At 38.5% G+C, this 23,262-nt stretch overlaps 1 protein-coding gene across 1 annotated transcript; it reads left to right on the top strand.

Moving 5' to 3' along the window:
- The first annotated feature begins 11,342 nt into the window (after positions 1–11,342).
- On the top strand, positions 11,343–20,789 carry LOC140227027 (protein GUCD1-like). Its single transcript, XM_072307459.1, has 9 exons — positions 11,343–11,456; positions 12,183–12,260; positions 12,979–13,078; positions 15,238–15,338; positions 15,764–15,869; positions 17,954–17,998; positions 18,809–18,884; positions 19,854–19,928; positions 20,385–20,789. Exons 1-9 carry the CDS (start codon positions 11,344–11,346, stop codon positions 20,474–20,476), a joined length of 786 nt encoding a protein of 261 aa, XP_072163560.1. The 5' UTR covers position 11,343; the 3' UTR covers positions 20,477–20,789.
- The last annotated feature ends 2,473 nt before the right edge of the window (positions 20,790–23,262 follow it).

Below are 23,262 nucleotides of genomic sequence, written 5' to 3'. Positions count from 1 at the left end.
ATGTATCCTTTCGATTGATATGATCTGAAGGGAATGAATGTAGGCCTATTTGAAATCTTAAAATAATAGGCATAATTTTATGACATGAGAATGTAGGTCTACTTCTCTTTTATGTTTTAGTTATATGAAACACGGTACATACATGTACTAAAACTTCGTAATCATTTTTTCTTCTTCTTTTTCTTTTTCTCTTCATTTGGAACGAGACCGAGTCATTGTTTTGAATGAGCTTTGAATATAAAGGAGAGAAAAAAACCCAGTTTGATTCACTCGTGAGTAAAATTCGCATGTTTCGTATGTTTGGAAAGGCGTGACCTGCCCCAATCGGTTGACTGTATACACGGTCAATGACCCCTAACGAGTGGATTATGATCGGTAACACCCTAACGAGTGGATTATGATCCCCTAACGAGTGGATTATGATCGTCATTGTCCAAGGTCTTAGAAAAACTCATTTATAAGAGAATGATTAATTTTTTGAAGGCACATGAGGTTATTACGAATTATCAGTTTGGTTTTCGCGAGAAACATAGTACTACGCATGCTCTTTTGCATTTTGTTGATAGAGTTGTTCATGCAATTGATAACCATTCTCATTTAGTTAGTATTTTCTTGGACTTCTCCAAGGCCTTCGACACTATCAATCATGATATTTTACTTTATCGCATTATGGAATACGTGGTAAGGCCTTGGAGTGGTTCAGGAGTCCTAGAAAACAATTTGTAACAATTAAAAACTTATATGATTCAGTTGTCAGAGAAGTCAAATGCGGCGTCCCACAGGGAAGTCTTTTAGGGCCGTTATTGTTCATTATTTTTATCAATGATTTTTGTCGCGTATCCGACAACCTCTCGTTTATTCATTTTGCAGATGACACAAATGTATTTTTCGCCCATAATGATATTGATTTTCTTGTTCATAAAATCAACATTGAGTTGAAGATAGTGACAAATTGGGTCAGGGCCAATAGGCTATCACTCAATGCTCAAAAAACGAAACATATGCTTTTATTAACACTGTTGATAGTTTAAGTATAATGAATATAGTATTAGATGACTCTCATCTACAAAGAGTCTCACATACCAAATTTTTGGGTGTCATTGTGGATGACAAACTTTCCTGGAAATCACATGTTGATAATGTTTGTAATATAGTATCACGCAATATAGGTATAATAAATAGATTGAAATTTTATATTTCACAAAAATCATTACTTATGTTATATTCGTCGTTAATATTGCCTCATCTTAATTATGGAGTATTAGTTTGGGGCAACACCCATCAGAATTTATTAGACAAAGTGTTCCTTTTACAAAAGAAAGCTCTTCGTGTTATCTGTAATTCCTCTGTATGTTCTCATACAAATATGTTGTTTGCCTATTTGTTTTTGTTTAATTTAGGGCAATTTATGTACAAGTATTGTAATAACTTGCTTCCTTGATTCTATGTTCCTCAAAAATCAATCATTTCATAAATATCCCACTAGGCGATCTGGTGAATTTCATTTACCTCTTTTAAGAACGATTTTTGCTAAAAACTCACTTATTTATGTAGGCCCAAATTATTGGAATTCTTTGAATCATGACTTAAAAGATGCTCCATCCATATACTCTTTCAAGAGGAGACTGAAGTCTTTTTTATTGCAATCGTATGACTCTACAATACTGAATTAACCTTTTGGCTTTTTTTTTTTATACTAACCTGTTTACTTTGTCCCCTATTCGAAGAATTAACGGTATTTTTCCCCCTGGAGGTTTGCAATGTTGTCATCTATGCCATTTTTTACCCATAGAGTCTAGTAGCTGACTCTCCGTGTGCTACTTCGGTTCATTTATATCCCTCTATTTTCTATTTTCTTGTCTTTCTTCAAGGCGTCAAAATTTCGCTTTCCCCAGCAACTATCTTCTGTTTCTCTCGGCATGCTTCTGCCGAAGATCGCTGTTTATGTTTGTTTGTTTCTGTTGTTCTGTTACTGTTTCTCTCTCTTGTTTGCGTTCTTGTCTGCTATTTTGTCTTCAGTTCGTCAGCTTGTCCATCCCGTTTTGTCCTTTACAACCTTTTCTTTAGTAGTTGTCCTTCTGTCTAGTCCTGTTTTATGTTAGTTCGCGTCTATGTAAATGTATTTATTTGTTAATCTAATTTCTAGTGGGCTTCCAGACTTCTTCCACTTTGTTATCTGTTTGTATATACGACGGTTCAATTTAGGATCTTTTCGTTCATGTTCTTCTCCAGAGGGACCCACATACTACAAGCTCTGTCTTTTTAGTGGGTCCCTCCATTTTTCGCATTTAAAACAACGGTATACATGTATTTCGCTTTGATCATTTTATATGTTTCTTTCTTGCAATACAACGTATGATTACTTTAGGTCCTCAATTGTTATAATCTTTTTATTTCACTATGTTCTACTTACCTTATTTTCTGTTACAAAATGAAGTGAAACATATGTTTTTTTGTTGAAGAATGAAATAAACTTTGAACTTTGAACTTTGAACACTTGCCTTGAACTTGTACCAGTATTAAAGGTCTTTCAGTGTTTACCTTTCGGGTTTACCTTTGGGAGCAGTGATTTTAAAAATGTTCAAGATATCACCTTTGATGCATTTTTATGTGTAGTCCTGTTGTATCACAAAACATCCTACCATATCTCATTAAAGCCTAAAGTATAAGGAGATATCAGTATTTTTCTCAATAAACCATAACTGTAGACGGTTTAGTCTGGAAGCATTCTTATCATAACTATTGTTCACATTTGTGTATTTAACAACGTATCCGGGCAATTACCCCCGGAGGGCAATTACCCCCCGGCCAAATACTGGTTAGTGGACGTAGGTAAGACAGGTTTTAAGAGTAAAGATTAGGGTTAGTGTTAGGTTCAGGATTAGGATTAGGATTAGGATTAGGGCCAGGGGAAGGGTGCGGGGTAATTGCCCAGGGGGTAATTGCCCTAGACCCATTTAACAATACTTAACACTGATTATACGGATTCAAATTTTACAGTGGTTGTTTCTATCCCTAACTCACATTTTAGAGTAAAGCACTGATGCTGAGTTTTTGTTTCATCTGCAATATATGCCGTTAAATTTGTCGCCATCTAGGGCCGACAACGCGTCTAGTTACACTTGCAAAAGAGCCAAAGTATGAAAGGCCATGATTGCCATCAACGCGTACTACTTGACGTATGCTCCAGAAAACATACGTCAACTATTTTTTTAGTATACTGTTACGACCACAAAATCACACTGCAAGATTCAAGAATGATCGCACAAAAGAACCAATAAACTAATATTTAGGCTGTTTATTAACAGTGATATCTTTGGTACAGACGCTGATCAACAGATACAATTATAAATCGGTACAATGTTAATAAGGCACTTACATGGGTGAATAGTCGAAGAATGGAACCTGAGTTTAGCCCAGCCGTGGATTGAGATAGTTAAGCCGTGAAGCTTGTTTATTCGATCTGTGAATAGATCAAAACCGTAAACAAACAAATATTAGCGCCTTGTTGCTAATACACATGTAATAAATTGGACATGTGAATCACGCATGTAATACTCATGCATGCCTTGTACACTGTATGTGATTAAATCTTTGCATTGCCTGACATGCATATACACTATAGACTCAAAGACTTCTCTTGTAGTCAGTCTCTCTTGTTACCTTCATAGTATATTGTATATTGTATTATACACAACACCTGGATTTATATCTCTGTCACATATTGAAAAGCGACTAATAAATCGTCATGTTCAATTGATGCTCTCTGTGTAATGGAAACATGACGATTTATTAGTCGCTTTTCAGTATATGTGACAGAGATATAAATCCAGGTGTTGTGTATAATACAATATACAATATACTATGAAGGTAACAAGAGAGACTGACAACAAGAGAAGTCTTTGAGTCTATAGTGTATGTGCATGTCAGGCAATGCAAAGATTTAATCATATATCAGTGTACAAGGCATGCATGAGTATTACATGTGATTCACATGTCCAAGTTATTACATGTGTATTAGCAACAAGGCGCTAATATTTGTTTGTTTACGGTTTTGATCTATTCACAGATCGAATAAACAAGCTTCACGGCTTAACTATCTCAATCCACGGATGGGCTAAACTCAGGTTCCATTCTTCGACTATTCAATGGGTAGCGGCGCCATGCACACCAGCCTGTTAAAAAATGCTTTCCAAAAGTCAGCGACGTAAGTGTATAACAATGCGTCTGCACGTTTTTGCATTCTGTGTCTAGCGCAATTAATACTGTTTAAATTCACGTCCACATTTTGCCCATGTGGTCGGCATTGGTTTCATTTACATACAGTGGGAGCAAGCATTGGCTCAGCTGTTTGTGTTTGGATCCCTTTTATGTTACATCGGATCCCTCGGGCCGTTTTGGTCCATGTTTTAGTTTTGAATTTTTGTTGGATTGAAGTTTGGCCCGCCTACTTTATGTTTCAGCTCAATTTCACACGTTTATTCAGTCGCCTTTTAAATGTCATGGGAAACGGATGTGTTTGCCGTGGTTCTCCCATGGTGGCCGGTTTAGATCTGTTTTCCGAATAAATCTAATTTCTGCCTCGATAAAATAGCTAGCCTTTTATAAAATTAATTTTGACCACTTTTCCGACGAGTGTGCACCACCTTGTTTCCAAGTTTTCTTGGGTATTGGACTCTCTAATACGAGACCAGGTCAGAGTCAAAGTTCGGTCTTCATCACTGAACTTTTAACACCTATGATTACGAGCACGAGGTATACGGTCCCGTCGCTTTTGGACTTAACAACTGCATCGACCACGATTATTCGGCTTGGCTTCATCCGATGAGACGTTTGCCTGCCACCATAGCAGACACTGTTTGAGCGTTAGAAGTTCGCATCAGCTTTTGTCGCTAGCCTCGTCGATACAACCAGAGCTTGATTTTGATCTTTCGTCATTGTATTACTGCTGCTCATGCTACTTATTTCACTGGTGCTGGCGATCGATCGCCAACTGAGTGTCACTCAGCTGTCTCGACTTTGATTTTGGACATCCTTTCCATGTTGAACCGTACATGTATGTCGTGTCTCTGACTTCCGGAATCGCGGGCCCCATACGACACCACACTCCATATTCGGGGTAACGACATCGGCAGCGTACGTCACCGTGTCACGTCAATGCCTTTCGTCGTGAAGGATTTTTCCGATCTCCCGATTCTGATTATATAACTTCGATTACCGAACTCACCTCGTGAAGATCTTCAACGGTTAATTGGATTTTGTGATCGACCTTAGCCTACTTGGAATAACTTTGGACTCACTTAGGATAATATCATTTTGGATTTTATCTTTTGAACAGGAAGCACACTGGTTAGTTGTGATTAGATTTTAAATTCAATCCGGTAATTAATCGGTGATTAGTAAACTTTGCTATTTAGTTGGCTGAGATTTAGAAATTCCAGACATTTATTGCGATCTGTCTTGAACACCCGTCTACGCAGATGCATGCCTGCATTTTTTACCTTGTAGATTGTCTATACGAGTATTGTGATTACGCTTTAAGCCTTTGGTTCGGAACGAATCCCCTTTAAGTAAAACAAAGGAAATAAAGGAAAGGACTGTGCAATTTGTTAATCTTTTCTGGGGTTCTATTTAGCCTAATTCGTATAAATGGCAAGTTCAGAGACTCCAACCCAAAGCACCTTCTGATCTGGAGATTCTCCCGCCTGAAACCCCTAGCAAACGGGAGACTCCAACTTGATGTGTGCGAAGCGCGAAGTTCCTAGGGTTCTAGATGCTCTCTGGTGCTATCTAAGGCTTATTTTTTTCAACATACGATAGAAATAAGTAAGAAATCCTTTCCAACGGGAGACAAAGAGCCAGGGCGGGAGAAATTAAATCTCAAGCGGGAGAACGGGAGATTTTGCAAAAATGGGTTTTCGGCGGGAGATCTCCCGTCGAAAACGGGAGAGTTGGAGTCTCTGCAAGTTTAACCCTGAGCAGATTTACGTAAACACATACAGCTTCTCTCCGGAACAATCAAAGGGCCTAGTGGAAAACCCTACCTCTACACTCTCAATCACACTACATCATTTTCCTTTCATTTAACATCATTATACTAGTATTTTCCTAAACATGCATTACAGTCAGATGTGAAATCACAAAGTCCATGTACAGTGTAATCCCCTGGAAATGTCAACAGATGACGTTCGATGCACAGTAGATGAATGATCCTCTAATGCATCGATGAAATGATCCTTCAAACGTAAATCAATGGGCATATGTTACTGTAAGATAAGGTGTAAATGCAAAGTATAAATCCACGGCGACACGTGTAGAATCCAGACGGTATGACAACCGCATCCAGTCGACGCGGGAAAGATCATCTAGCAAATAATATCCAGCTAGGAATCCCGCCGTCACACCTTCAATGTAGCAATGTCCATAGACATGAAAATGGAGTCGGGCACCAAGGTATAACGTATAGGCAAATCAGTTCTCTGCTGGCAATATTATATCTCCCTACCCAGGTCTTATCTCCACAATTATAGCAGGTCAGCAGGTAACACAGGACTGACTTTAGACAAGCAGCTTCAGAGCCAGAAGTGACGTAACTCTCAACAGAGCAGAGCTTTTGGGTATACTCTGCCTATACTTCAGAATTTATGTGGCTTATACAGGTCCATTCACCCCTTCTTGAATGTTCTGTAATTCTCTCCAACCTGGGCTACATGTGCATTCAAGAGCCTTTCAGAGCCATCAAGAAACCCTAGCTGACTCATTGTCTAGTTATAGTACATTACATCCTACCTAAAAATAACTACCAATCACACTGGGCTACAAAGGACAGTGTATATATTTCACATACATACTTATGGACACGAAATTAATGTGGCACGCATATAGGGTTACAATAACTGGCCAGTCAGAGCTCTCGGTTAGTGTGTGCAAGCGCAATATATGCTATTAGCATACATCACCTTTACAGCATACGCTTGCTTCTACAAAGTTGCATGATTATGTAGGCCTACGCACAGTTATTAGTTGACCTATGTAAAATTGTTCAATCAGAAATCCTGTTACAATACAATCTCAAAACCCCGTAAGTCAATGGTGCGTGCGGTTGGTTTGTGATGTTCTGGTCAACTTGAAACCAAAACAGCGGGCCCCCATGGTTACTACATTGTATAGAGACAACTCGTGCTTACATCCGAGGTAACTCGTCTCACCGGGTATCAGATCGTCTTCTTGGTTTTGTTTTGTTTTTCTTTTCTGATCTTTCACTGGAGTTTTTATATTTCTTAGGCTATTGATATCAAATATTCAAAATGTACATTAATTCTTAAAAGAAGAAGTAATTATTCGTCATCTCGGAATCATTTCGAAAACATGTTACTTAAATGTTTTTAAAAAAAGTATTCTTCCTACCATACATACCTGTCACATTACGATAACGGTGACCAAAAGCCGACTTCGAGACGATGAAAGACGCCATGTGATTGGTCAAGCAACAAGAACAATTTTCAGACAGTACTGAACAAATTTCATAAGAGTGCCTAACTAGCAAAATAGCATTAGCATGCATGCATAACTGAGCATAAGTATGCATAACTGAGGGCTCTGATTGGTCAATTAGTTGGCATAAGTAAAAAAAAAATAAATAAATAAAAAATACATGCTTTCTGGAGCATAGATAGTCAAGTAGTTCACGTTAATGGCAACTATGGCCTTCCATATCAAAAATCATTCGCATGTTGTACAAGGGCCACTCAAGTGTACGTGTACTGCATCGCGACTGACGACGGCGGGCGGGCAACATGCACAGAATCCAGGGCGGTTTGAATCGTCCGATCCGAAAAGAAGTGACTCGCGATCGCTTCCCCTTGCCAAGGGCCTTGGGTTGCCCTGCAAAGAAGGCCTCGTTTACCTGATAAACTATTTGAAGAGCTGAATGGAACGCTCGCTAGCCCACCTAGCCCACGGAATTTGTCACAAATTGTCATCCTGAAGTTTCTAGCTGATACTAGGGTCTCGTTTTGTGCGCCACGCAATTTTCATCTTGGTTGGACGCTCCTGCTCCCGCCAGGCAACGGGGACGGCTTGAGACTAGAGGCTGTGGCCTGTGCTCTTGTTGCTACAGTGTAGATCGCACAACAGGCACAGGCTGGACTCGGCTACTCTAGAAAATACTACTGCGTATTGACGGTGAGAGCACGTGATCTCTTGATTTGGGCAAAGAAGTTATGTTTTTGTCAGTATTTGTTTGTTCGCAAAGTAACTTCAAAAGTTTGAATGGATTTGGATGAAACATATTCTAGTGAGTTGACGCTAGGGTACTACTACTAGAACTCTAGTATACTTTCGCACCTGTTTGTCAAATGATCTCCAAAAAGCACAAACTCACCCTTGTTGTTTTAATTTTTAGACAGAAAGATCCGTCTGTCCGGATGAGTCTTTTATTTTTTTGACGTAATCGCTCTCCTCATAGAGGGGATCCGGATCCGTGAAGCCAGATGCAGTCTCCACGGATCCCCGATGACCAGATACAGACCGATCTTTTAAATTTTGGTCCACCTAACACGTTACAAGTAGATCTAGGCCTAGATCTATGTGAAATGAATTAATTAGAGTTCTATTTTTCTACTCTCATCTTAGTCGACTAGACGTGACGTTCACACTTTAACATTAAATATAATTTACAGATGTTTAAATCATTGGAAAATCTCGATCGCTTGAAATGCTTCTCTGTACACTGATGAGTTGGTCTGAATCATGTAGCGACATCGTGGCTTTTTCTGTGGTCTATGGACATGGTGTCGTCAAAAAGCTAAAATTTTGTTTTTCTCTTCCTCGGTCAAGAGTCAAGTCTTGCATTAGCAGTTGTAGCTTCAAAGTGGTGGAGCCTGTGTACGAGTGTGTGCTGCCACTTATCTTTCTCTTTCTTTTCTATCTTTTCTCCTTTCATTTTCAGGTAGAATTATTCTAAATACCCTAAATTTCCCTTTCCTTCCTATCATTTCTTTGTAGTTTTCATTCTTGTGTAACTTTCTCAATTTCCTTTTTACTGTACTTTCTGTACTGTAATGAAAGTGAACAATGGGCACTGGGGCACTGCAGACAATGACAATGTATGAGCGCACTTTGGTAATGACATGGCTCCATGAATATCACGGGACCAATTTTGACCAATTACAGACTTAAAAACTTCAAAAACTTCAAAACTTCAAAACCAAATTGGCCAGACTCTCTTTAGATATGGTACTGGGTTTGACAGCATGTGTTCCGGTACTGTGTGTGCATGTGTGTGGCATCTTGTATTGGGATGCAATGTGATTTGTGTACCGTGGTGTATGTCAATGTGTACACGTGTGTACTTGCATATTTATGAGAGCACAAGGTTACGGTGCACCACGAGAAAGTACGTCACACGGGGTTAAGATAATTTACTGGCAGCTACTACATGCACACACACACACACACACCCACACATACCCACACATACAGTCACAGACAGACACAAGCCTGTCCTGCACGGGTGGTTTTGCGTGAATCGTGGATAGCAGCAGATGGATGAAGGAGACATAGAAATATTAAAGGGATCGTATAGTTTCGGTTGAGACCTAATTTCAGGTTTCTAACATTATTTGGTGAGATAATGAGAAACATCTTATGAGATATGAAAGAGCATGTGATTCCATGAGGAATTCAACGTTTATTTGACGAAAATTGGTTTTGAAATGGCTGAGATATCCAAAACAGAGCGATTCAAATAAGGCGCGTTATGTGCTATTTGCGCAAGTGTAAACGGCGGAACCAAAATATCGCGATTTTAAAAATCGCACTGTTAGTACATTGTAGGTGTAAATGCGGCTTGTGTAAGTGTGGGATCGACACTTAATAACAATCTCTTTGTTTTACTTTGTTTTTGGATGTTTCAGTCATTCCAAACCCGATTTTCATCAAATAAACTTTGAATTCCTCTTAAAATGGTATGCTCTGTACTGTTTCATAAGTGTTTTCTTGGTACCGGTACCTTGCAATAAGTTAAAAGCCCAATTCTCATCTCCACCAATACTGTACCATCCCTTTAATTTGTAATTGTAGTGGCTAGCTAGGATGTTCAAAAATGGAAGCTATTTGTGTAGCAGACTTCCCCACACTTTGCACCATGATCATGGCAATTTTCTGCCACGGACTGAGATGAAACTTGCAGAAAAGATTTAGAATGACACAAGTAGCAAACGATTAACTTTTGGCCCTGGACCCCGACCGCAAGGAACTTCACTCTTCGCGCACATCAAATTGGAGTCTCCCGTTTGCTAGGGGTACCAGGCGGGAGAATCTCCCGATCAGAAGGTGCTTGGGGTTGGAGTCTCTGGCACTAAAGTGCGTGCTCTAGTTTCTGCTAGGGCGAGGCGCGCGGTGCAGCTGAGGGTTTATGACATAACAAAGGCTTCTATATTGGGAAAGCGGGCGGCTTTCAGCACACAATGCAGTACGTATGGGTGGAAATCACTGATCTCTGTGAAAGAACAAGATCAGTGTGGGTGGAAATGGGCTGCATGCTTGGCGGAGGTCTGCACTCTCAGAGTGCTTAAATCTAGTTTTTCAAATGTTGCAAAGCAGACTGACTGGCCCTGTGCTCTTTGTGCATCCACTTCTTTAGAACTATAAAATTAGGTCTGTATAGAACTGTCTGATGTAACCTTTATCCTTTTTGCAATTTCCTGTAGATGTGTTAATTTTGTACATAAAACTCTCTGTTAACGCTCAAACATTGTATTAATTTGCATGTTTGTTTTATAGTGGTTTTTATGCCTTAGCCACTAAGTGTTGCCAGAGGCATTATTGAATGTACCGGTACATAAACGTCGTCATTGTACATTGATTGTGTGGGGGATATTTAATTTGGGTTACTGAGGTAGCCTCACCTTCATCAAAATCTTGTTTTTCTGAGGTTTTCCCTGCAATTTTTTTTTTTTTTTCTGCCTTGTGCCTTCTGTTAAAATCCCAAATGAGTAGATATACATGTACTATAATGATGATAATTAGAAATCTAGGATGAAATCCATCCATTATATCAAGGTAACAGCCTGTCAGCTTTCAAGATTTGTGCTTTGTGCTTTCATGATTCCAAAGTGCTTTCCACAGATCTTGCTGGATTTGTTTTTTGTTTTTTTAGAATGCTTTGTTATTATCATGATAATAAAATTTAAGAAATATTTCTTTTTGTTATAAAATCTATTGTTATCGTAGCCAGAGGATGCAGTTGTTGAATGTCCTGCAAATTACTGTCTATTCCAGATTCTTCATTGTACAGTCTACAGGTATTCAATATTGTCAATACCTCTTTATAGGGAGAACATGGATGGCGCTGTGGAGGAGTACAGTGAGACAGCTGCTGTCATCGATGTGCCTCACATCCTGCAGAACAAGGAGTGGGACTGTGGCCTGGCTTGCACCAGGATGATTCTCAGGTTAGTAACAGGAAGGGGGTGAGCGTCTTCTGTACAAACTGTCAGTATACAATAGCTACAGGTGCAACTGTGGAGGGGAATTTTAAAAAGCAAGAGGTGAACAGACAAAAGGCAGAGGTGGCCCAGTGATGATCCCAAGGATCATAAGGAGCAACCTGGGAAGGATGAAGATGACTAGGGAGGTGACAGCAAACACACCAAATGAACAAGGAGCAGTGCAGTTCCCTGTTGTGAGTTAACCAAGGCCTGGTCCCAAACACCATTTCTTTGATCATCATGTATCACACAGCTTATTAGCTATCTCTGTTCTGAGATTTTGTCTTGGGTTTGATTCCATCTTAGTTCATTTCTTGAAGCACAATGATTTTGGCTTGCAGATCTGAACATGCTCAGTGTGATCTTTTAGTCAGCAAACGGTAGCAACCAGGCACACTGTGCCATCTGCTTGAATGAATTCTAGATCATTTTATTTCTAATGTAAACAACTTTCTTGAAGACTCACTCCCTTGAAGATTGATGTTTGCTTGTTTGTTTGCATGTTTGTTTTGTTGTACTACTGTTCCAAGAGTGACAGTGCAGGAAAGATTTCAATCAACAAGCTGAAATGATACCTGGTGCTCCACTTTGTAGAAGAAACAAAAGCAAAATTGTCACTGTTTTTTATATTGCTTGTTGAGTAAATCTATTTATGTGTCTTGTTTATTTTTGACAAAACTCCCTGCTTAGGTACTGTGACATCCTCTCCGGAGATGACGATGAAGAAAAGTTGGAGCTTGCCTGCAAGACAGTTGGAATCCATCAGAGGTTTGTTCTCCACTTGGTTTGCAAATGATATATTGGCTCACATAGAAAAAGAAGTATTAACCCGTTGAGGACGGGCTGATTTTGCTACAACATGCATTTCCCATATAGACATTTGCCTGAGTATACTCGGGACTTGTCTTCAACGGGTTATTCATGGTTGTTGCTCAGGCTCAGCACTCATCCATGTTTGCACATCACAGAATGAATGTGGACATGGAGAAGGGTTTTAGGAACTTCCCCTGTTCAAATTTGAACTGCATTCTGAGTGCTGAGATCAACACTTTCTACTTCACTGTTAACATTAAGTGGAATTGCCTGGAAGGTGCCTGTAACAATCAATGATGTTGATACTCACATTCTGGGTTGAATTGCGCAGCATTAAATTTCAGTTTCACTTGACTGATTTTATTATCAGCCATTCAACAATTTTCAGAAAGGAAGTGGAAAAAAATATGACATAAACTCATTATACAGTGTACTGTATTACTGCTACAGCGTTCTATAATCTCAAGCATGGTATTTTAAATGTCTTTTTGTTTGAGACCATAGTGACTGATACTTTGCAAATGAGAAATCAACCCTATAGTTATGCAACTTCATTTCTTTTTTTCCAGCCATTTACAAGTCATGAGACAGACAATGTTTATACATTGTATCATACAATGTACAAAATTGTATGTACCATTAGCCACCATCAATTGTTACATTTGATCTTCAGTGTTTGGACAATAGATATTGCCCACCTCATGGCCCATTTTGGAATTAAACACCAGTTCTTCACAATAACACTGGGAGTGGATCCAACATACAGCTCAGTGGTAAGTCTGTGTTTGGATATTTTCAGAGTTTTGTGTTACAGACAAAGAAGTTCAAATAATCGCTCAGTGTTTATGCCTACCTTGATGAGTTGAATAATCCAACAAAAGGTACTACACATGAATCAGGACAGAATGCAATATATTTAGAGTAGCATGGTTGGAATGGTAGAAATTTTCATGACGAACAAAACATCTACACTGTACATATGTAGTCTCATAGCTTCCCATATTGATATAAAGATTCTAAAATGGGTGTAAATATGATATGTTCTGAAGAGACAGGAGAGTTTTAGGGTTTACTTTTAATCATGTTAACCCTTTGAGGACTAGCTGATTTTGCAACAACATGCATTTCCCATGTAGACACATGCCGTGCCTCAGTATACTTGGGACTTCCGTGGTAGTCTTCAATGGGTGAAGTGTGCAGTTCGATCTATTTGCGTTCTTGCATATATGTGTAGACACATTTATTCATGCCATGTACAAACCATTGCACCAGCATGCACCACACAGTCTACCGAAGCTGCACACACGTTGTAATGTATAGAGACACACTATAATCACTACACATGGTCCAGTTAGCTCTCTAGGAAAACGAGTTTGATGTTATGTCTGTGTGTAAATGTTTTTGGGTTTTTTTTTTTCAGTGGGACAGTTCTTTGTGGGTCTACAAAAATTCACCAACACATAACAACTACGTTGTATGTAGTGACAAGTGCATTTTTTATGATTTGCTGGACAAAAGTTATTGTCGTGTGACTTGTCAAAAGTACATTTTACATTTATCAGTGGCGAGTCAATGCTCATAGAATGCAAGTAGGGCCTGTGCATGTATTATAAAACTATCCTTTGTAGTTGGTCATTAACAGGGTACACTATTTAGATTGTAAAAGCATAGGTCCTACATGACAAATGTTTGGTTTATATAAAGTCAATTTCCTTCAAAGCATGTTGAGAGCAATTTGGGTTTTACGAAGGCTGTTGTGCAACTCAGCTAATAGTGACCTACCATGCTGTGTATGCAATACAGAAAGGTGCCTGATTAGTGTTTGGCTGCTGTGATATGAATGAAATGTACTCTCAGATTTATGATAGTCAGGTACACTGCTTAAATAAATCGAGTCAGAAATGTTCTGGGCCAATACTGCCTGTTTCTGTAGAAACTACTGTACCACATTTTTGTATGCCTGATGATTCAAAGCAACTATAGTATATCATAGCACAAAATCAAGAAGACCAAATCCAAAGACTTGACTTCAAATCATTTTTTTTTTTTTGGGGGGGGGGGGGGGAGGGAGGGGGGAGTGGGTAGCTATGTGTTAAGGGCAAACTGGGCTTTTTGACCCTAGGAACATATTTGCCAGAGGCCACATGACAAAGAATGATTCAGGTAAAGGGTGATAAAATGGTAAGCACACACTTTTTATGGAGTACAGACCTGTTGGAAACAAAACAAAAGGCAGGGAGCCAATTAAGAAGGGGAGGGGATTAATGTGTAGTGGAGTGTGCAAGCAAGAGGTATAGTATAATGCACTGTCTGTAGAGGGGTTTTGATGCTGAACAATGAAAACAAAAGGGGTACAGCTTGGGTGTCAAAAGCAGGGAGCCTACTAAGAAGAAGGGGGGGGGGGATTAAAACAGTGGAGTGAGCAAGCAAAAAGGAGAGGTAGGTCCAGTGATGATCCCAAAGCTTGTGAGTCAGTCTGTGCAGAATGAGGATGAATGGGGAGGCAACATCAAACAAGATGGATCCCCATCAAGATTTAGTGATAGGAACAACATTGTGTTATGATGGGTAAGAGGGTGAATTAACAGGATGAGTAGAAGGGGGGGGGGGGGGGGGGTTTCACACAAAAAAGCCCATAATCTGGTGTGCACAAGTATAGCAAAACAAAAGTTTAACAGCCAAGGAACAAGCTAAATGCACTATACATAACAGTCTTTGAAAATAGCTAATGAGAATAGATATAATGTATGTTCAATGAGGAATGGATGTCATGGGTATAGTTAGGCACATCTGAGAAGACTGTCTTCATAATATGCATGCTACAGCTTTATTTTACATACATTGTACTTGAACACCTTTGTTCATCAGACAGTGAAATGTAATTGCATTTTCACATTTATGTTATTTTCACTCCCAATTTTCAATTTTCCAGGGATTTTACAATAGCGACTATTGTAACTTTTCTGAGGAGGAGATACGAATCAATCATCTATTCAGGAATGCAGCAGAGGAGGGCATAAGTGTCCAGAAGAAGTAAGAACACTAAAGGAATATTCACTCTGACATCTGGAAAGATAACCATGTGCCACCCCTGGTAGTGTGGATGTGTCATTAATTTGTAAATCAAAATGGTGAAAAGAGTTAAAAGCTGTGGTTCTCACCTAAATGCAGTCTTGTGTACATAATGCATATTTCTATTATACTGCACATGGAATGGCACTTTCAAAATTTTACGTGAAAAGAAAAATATTTTATTTTTAATATTTACTTTTTGTATACCTAGGTATACTTTTTTGTATACCTAGGGAAGTTATGTTCTTGAACAGCTTGAAACTGTTTCTGTCATTCCTGTATATGATTGTATATCATGCTGGCCAACACTTCTAGACAGATAATTCCACATAGTTGGTCTGTACAATGTAGGGATTATTGACCCCTGGTTACCTTTCTATTTTCAGGTCTTTGGAAAGAGAAGAAATTCTCTCTGAGTTGGACGATGGTCATCCTGCAATAGTTTTAGTAGATGCCAACATTCTACACTGTGATGGCTGCCATAGATACCAGGTAGGCTGATTTATACTGTATTATTACCCGTATCAGGCATCTGAGCTGTGGTTCTTCGAAACTGTATTCCCCTCGTCTTACGCGCGAGGTTACGCGCCAGCAGGGAGTTGAGGAGCAAATTGTCCATATTCCCCGCTTTGACAAACGCCTATGGGATTTGCGTGTTAAAAACGAGGGGAATATAGCATCTGGTCACTTGAGCTCCCAGTGAGGAAAACTTGCTGTTGATGACAGTCTCTCGCGGAGTAGTTTCGCGACAAAGGGCAAATTCCCATAGGTTAACACGTAAAACTAAACGACGATCGCTACTACTGTGTGAGCCCTACTGTTTCTAGACGCGCCGCATACCCGAGTTTCGCGCCAGAGGGCAAATTCCCATAGGTTAACACGTAAAAATAGGGGACGATCCCTGCGCCTGTGTGAGTTAGCTAATACGTGCGCCGCGTACCTGAGCTGTGTATAGGCCTATAGGGATGCAGCGCGTAGTGTAGTGTAGAGCTCGAGCTGGCGTCGAGTGGAAAATTGTTAAAGTTTACATTGTAATGATTTATTTTGCTGCTCAAGATGCCTGAAATGGGTAATAATAATGATATGGACTGTCTACTGTCGGGGGATACGACATTGATTGCCCTCACTAGAATTAATTGCCCTCACTAGAATTGTATTGCCCTAGTCTTCGACTCGGGCAATACAATTCTAGTTCAGGCAATAAATGTCGTATCCCCCTTAAAGGTACTAGCCCACATTTGCAAACCCACGAAAATCAAAACTGCATAAAACAGGTCCAATATGACTTCAAGTACAAGTTATAACAGTAACATACCTCACCTGTTGCTCTTTGTCTATACCATTCGATAAAAGAGAGAAAATCATCGTTTTAAAATCAATTTTCAAACCGGGTCAACCCGACCCAAAATCGAATTACGAACGCGGGCTAGCTACGTACATTAACTTACACACGTATCGCATGCATGAAGTACGTGCGTGGACCGGAGCTAGCGAGCGTTTTTATGCATGCATACGGTGCATTTTCATTTATTTTTATGGAAGTAATGGACTAATTGGAACGAAATTTTGCACAGGTGTTACTGCAATCATACCCAAACTCCATGCTAACTATGAGACCAATTGCTGCAGGTTTGCAAATGTGGGCTAATACCTTTAAGGCCAGTCCATATTATATTATTATCAAGATTTCTATGATCCAAACAAGATGTCCATGTAACTAGCGGCCTAAATCTACTTGGCCTGGTTCAGCTATGTTGAGGACATTTTGTCAACTCTTGTGAAGGGTCAACATCTGTCAATGGCGTAGAGAAACCATGACAATACGAGAAACCATGACAATACAAAAAACAAAACAAAACAAAAGCAAAAAAACCTTGAACTATTTCACATTCTGTCATTTATAAGTGTGTAATTTCGTAAGGGCAGAATACACCTTAGCTCTACAGCACTGTTTGCAGTACAGTGCTCAGTCAAGTTGAATGGCATCAACACCAGTGGTAGATGTACATTCCTTATTACATTATATGCAACTTTGAATAAATGAAGAATAGACTTGCAGTGGCCTGAAGGAGGGGCCTGGGAGGCCTTCCTTGGCTCTATCATCTACCGAAGTAGCACAGCCTAGTTAGGGTTAAAGAACACATAGAGATGTTTTCATTTGAAACAAGTACAATAAAAGTGGATATTTTCGCGCTAAGCCGGTTAAGAAGAGTTTCACTTTTTTTCTAATTCTGCAGAATCAAGACATTAACTACTGGAACATTATGGCAAGCAAATATTTTTACATGCTTTTATTTTCATGCTAGCTTCTGGGCCCCGTTTCATAAAAGATGTTAGGATGGCAACTCTTGCTGGAATGGCAACTTCCAATAGCAACAGCCAATCAGGAAGCTGGATTCACCTCATTACCATGACAATTGCCATTCCAGCAAGAGTTGTCATCGTATCAACCTTTTATGAAATGGGGCCCTGGTTGTGCACAAATTTCAGCATTTCCACTTTTACAATACCATGGTAATTGCAGGTGATACAATGCACCTCATTTTATGTACTTTTTCTCCTCCACCCCCATACAGTTCAGTTCACAGGACTCTGAGGTGGAAGATGAATCCAGCAATGTGGTAAGCTATCAATTCCAAGAATATATCCATCAGGAGAGTTTAAGCATTGGATTCATTCGTATGTATTTGTTTTTGTTTTTTTCTTTTGCCAGGTAATTGGTGAACAGCAACTATATCTAAAGATAACACAATTTGCGGAAAAACATGATTATAGATGTATTCGTGGGATGGCCAATGATGTACAATTGTATGTGGCTCATAAAAGATAACAAGACTGACAACCCAACTAGAATTCTGTCTGTTACCCAAAATGTTTATACATATAAATGACACTCCCTGTGATGCAGAAAAGATAAGGAACTATATAACAACTCTGCTTCTTGGCATTTGAGTGAGTAGTGGTGTCTTGTTTCTGGCAATTGTCATCTGTTTGTCACAAATAAATAATTATATCAGAATGGCAATGATGATAATGACAGTAATGTCCATGATACTGATGGTGATGATGATTGAAATAATGATGATGATAATGATAATAATAGATAATAATAATAATAATGATAGTAATAATAATAATAATGATAATAATAATAATAATGATAATAATAATAATAATAATAATAATAATAATAATAATAATAATAATAATAATAATAATAATAATAAAAATAATAATAATAATAATAATAATAATAATAATAATAATAATAATAATGATAATGATGATGATAATAATAATAATAATAATGATAATAATAATAATAATAATAATAATAATGATAATAATAATAATAATGATAATAATGATGATGACTGGTATCCCAGTTTACACTCTGTCACAAAATTCTGTCTTCACTTCTTTGTCCACAGATATCAGATTGTCTTTCAAATTGTTTCCAACACGAGGGCGGAGACACAGAGGGAGAGGAGGAGAAGGGATATGCTGGTAATAAAAATATTTCAGAATGTTTTCATACTATTTTCTTTTCTTTTGCATTTTCAAAGTGATGACGAACTTATGATTTATCTTGCATAGATTTGCCTTTCCTGCAACGTGATTTCAGAAAATGCAGTGTTTCACACAATATTTGTCAAACTTCCTGAAACATTGTACGACCTTTTTAAAGGAACAGTTTGTATGATCCATGGGTGTCACTACTTTTGTTGTTTTATTTTTTAATGATATACACCTGTCAACTTTTGTAACTACTCCAATTAAACAGGAATCAAGCAGGAGTTGCATCTTTGTGCTGCTTGGTTTTGATTTTGATTTAATTGCACTCTGACTGAACCCTAATCAGGCTGGGCGTTTTTCGCTATGCTAAAACCGATTGCATCTTAAAATTTTTTGAAATCAACAATTTTTTTAAATTCTAATTAAGTAACTATGCAAATTAAGCCCAAGATTTTATTGTAGCCTAATTCAAAGCATTTAAGAGTCTACTTTTTTTTTTGTTTATATATCTGTTTTAACATATTCAACAATTGTACATCATGAAAACTTCTAAAAGTCATTTCAATTCTTATGTATTTTATTGTTTTCTGAATTTCTTATGTTTTTCTTTGTTTTCCAACTTTTGTTTTCTCTTCTTTTTTATTGGAAATTGTCACTGACCACTTTTCTATCATAATTAGCATAGAATTAATCAAAGTGATTAATAGTAAAAAAAAAAAAAAAAAATAGGTTTTTATAAGTTTTGTGACAGAACACTTTTTCTCCATAGGAAATGTAATTTTTATATTCAATTTGCATACATGTACATAGTTTGATACTTGAGTGTCGTTTAAATTTCAGTTATCAATGAAATTAGTTTTAATTTTGTTGTTTGCTTATGCGTTGCCATATTACTACACTTTATTTTCTTCCAAACAGTGACTGTACACTTTTAAGACATTCTACTCTCTACTAATGCAGGTCATTTTGTGGTGATATGTGGCCTCGATCAAGAGAAGAAGCATATATTTCACAAGAATCCAGCCAGATCTTGTGGTGAGTTTCTAGCTATGTGCTTGAACTGTTTCCTACAGCTTCCTTAACTTTTTTTCACCCCTTCCGATTAGTATCATATGACTCTGGATGATATTTTTTGTCATTTTCTATTCTTGCAACAACTGTAATCTTGTATGTAATTTCTAGTATATCATACAATGTCAGAGACATATCAGCAGCAGTGAAGGTTCATGCACTGTTTAATTTTTATTTTTTTTTTTGTAACAGCAGGCAGAGTATATGAGTTTGATATGAAAGCCACAGTGGGTATCGCTGTTTCAAAACAATTCAATTGATAATGAAGTAATTTGCTCAAAATACCTAGTATAGTGGTTACATATCAATTTTTGTCATGATGTTGATTTGTTCTGTATGTACAGTATACAAGTTGTATATGAAGTAAATTGGTCAAATTGTCTTTTAACATACATCTGTCTTCTGATGCCTTTGGTTTAGATACATGCTGTTGCTCATTCGACAACTTCGACCTAGCCAGGCGGTCACATGGTACAGATGAGGACATCTTGTTCATCCATAGAGGGCGGTAGAGGAGTTCACGCAGTGACCAGAGGATTTACGTTCCTGTGACCTGCAGAAGTTTTCCTCTCGTGGCGATCTGCTGGATGCTGCGACACTTCTCCGGCAGCAAAAATCTTGGGACTCCATCTGCCTGGGGACAAGACATGAATCCGTGAACACGCGGTTTGAGTAGTTATTGTAATTAACTGCTACGCTCCAGTGCAATACCTCAGCAGTGCAATCCCATAGCCACAGCATCTTTGTACCCAGCATCCAACACTGGTGGAACTGGGAAGGAATCAGTGTGATGCCTGTTCATTCACTCACAAGTGCAACGGCTTTACTCACTTCCAGCACAAATCAGTCTCCTACTCGCACAATGTGTGCCGACAAGTTTGTATCTCTAGAATCCCTGGTGGCTTGAATGCATTTCCCATTTTGTCTCTTTCTAGTCCTATGATAAGTAACACCATATTTCATTACTTTATGTTAAGTGATTTTAAATTGAACATGAATGTAGCTTTACATGTATATGTATGACTTGACATTCAGGGTTTCCTTATACATTCATATATTAGTCCTTTACTTCCTTACAGTCTCTCAAGCTGGATCAACTTGTACCTTTTTAGAATTACAACATTGCATAACTGGTGCAAATCTTTCTATATTTCTTTTCAAACAAATGTGAGGCTTCCTTCAGAAGTTTGTCCAAAAAGCCCTACTATTGTCAAACATCCCCTCTTTCCTCTTTTTCCCACATTTCAAGAGGGGGAAAGAGAGAAATTTCTCTCTTTCAAACAGAGAAAGGGAAAAGAAGCTTCTCTATATAAAACGTCTAACAGAAGAAAAAAAAAAGTCCAGTTCACCCTATTATGCCTAGTGGTTTTACAAAGGGCAAAGTCTTGACCCTGTCAACTTGCAGCATATTTCCTTGTACTATATCCTGAGCAGTTGGGGGATAATGATAATAAGAATATGTTATTATCATTACTATGATTATCATTATCATGATTATCATCACTATTATTATTATTATTATTATTATTATTATTATTATTATTATTATTATTATTATTATTATTATTATTATCATCGTTATTACTATTATTATTATTATTATTATTATTATTATTATCGTTATTATTATTATCATTGTTATTAATATTATTATATTCACAGGCCTCGAATTAACCGACGGCCACCGACGGCCATGCCTCGTTGGCCGCAATGCCTTTTGTTTTTTTATCAAAGTTACGGCCAAAAAAAATGTGCCCTTTTTCTTGGGGCCGTGGTGCCCTTTTAGAATGAAAGTTAATATTTATGACGTATGATATGCCCTTTCTCAAAGTCTCTTTAACAAGCTTGAACAACTTTCCTGATCTCAAATATCATACCTTCAGTTCACTTGCGTCCCGATATCTGATTCAAACTCAAAGTATCTTTCCGAGATACGAGACGACGTGTACGTACATGTACGCCCGACCGGCTTTTACCGTCCCGACAGCCACTAGCTCGGATGTCCCAAGTGCACCGCAGTGGATATGTATCCTCTGATAACGGTTCACAGATGAGCGTACTGCCTCCCGACAAATCCTGGAGGGTTCATCAGCATCTGGGGTGTCCTTACGACCCCGAATGTGGAGCACTAGCACCCTTCCCGTCGCACCGATCTTGAGGCAGGCTTTCAACGAAGAAAGTTGCTTCCTCCAATTTTGGGGAGGGGAGGTGTAATCCAACCCTATCTCTCCGAAAGCCCGGATATTAGGGTTGCAGATGAGCTTACTCAGCTCGTCTACCTCCTTCTCACACGCTGAACTAGCGTATTTGGGGTGACTTCCCACCGACACTGGCCAGCTGATATAACGATATTTGGAGACAATTACAGACATCCAGTTTGTCGCCTTGCTTAAGTATTAGAATTAATGTAGCCAATTTTATTATGTCAGAAACATTATCATTTAATACATATTATTCTGTTGGCATCAGGTACTTTGAAAAGGAAAAGAATGGTTTCATTAATATTTTGATGTGGAAATACTTATCTTTTTGCAATGAAGGAAAATAGCATATTCACAATCAAAAAATGAAAAGTTTGATGAAAATAAAGCTTAAAATATTTTAAAATAACCTAAAAGCATATGGAATGTATAACTTGCAAAGTAACACGTACCAAAGTACTCCTCAGGAACGTCGCGTCAACATTTAAGTGTTTTTAATGTGTATCTTGCATCTTCTGTTGGAATCTTTACCCCCGATCCAATGATATGCTGCAGTCCAGCATGCTTCAACTCGTCTTGTTGCTGTACCTCTATCCCCTCTTGTTCCGAAATGCCCCTTCTAAGTTTGTTGATGACTTCTGTTCTCTTTCGGATAGTTCTCTTCAAATATGTCTGACTCAGTGCAGAAGCAGATGGGATTCTTGTGGTGTTGATGGGATATATTGGATACGCCTAATGTAGCGGAGATGCCATCTCTGGGATTTGTCAAGTTGTTTCTGAAGATGTTCTGTCTCTATCTCCTGCCTTTGTCTGGGGCATATGGCTGTTACTGGGTCCAGCGATTTGTGGCAGGTATGGTCATGCTGATGGCATGTGTGATGAGATGATGAATTCATGAGTGACACTATGTGCACTGTAGATGTAAGTTGTCCAATAATGTGAAAATGTGTGTGGCTGGCTTGCATGTTCGAGTACAGTGAACACTGAGATCACGGAGAGAACAATAAGCAGACACTTTGGAAAAACGTCAATGACAGACAGTTGACACAAAAGAGATGGTGGCAGAGTGTTTCTGCTGGAGACGACAGTCACACATC

The sequence above is a fragment of the Diadema setosum genome, chromosome 4, assembly GCF_964275005.1.
Source record: "Diadema setosum chromosome 4, eeDiaSeto1, whole genome shotgun sequence".
NCBI lineage: Eukaryota > Metazoa > Echinodermata > Echinoidea > Diadematoida > Diadematidae > Diadema > Diadema setosum.
The sequence above is the reverse complement of the archived record's forward strand: the minus strand, read 5'-3'. Positions and strand labels throughout refer to the sequence as shown.

Bases quoted from the DNA above. Each gene is read 5' to 3' on its own strand.
- LOC140227027 (XM_072307459.1), top strand. From the start codon at position 11,344: ATGGATGGCGCTGTGGAGGAGTACAGTGAGACAGCTGCTGTCATCGAT. The intron at 15,339-15,763 runs GTAAGAACACTA...TTCTATTTTCAG, and splicing joins GGCATAAGTGTCCAGAAGAA to GTCTTTGGAAAGAGAAGAAA. The intron at 17,999-18,808 runs GTAAGCTATCAA...CTTTGTCCACAG, and splicing joins AAGATGAATCCAGCAATGTG to ATATCAGATTGTCTTTCAAA.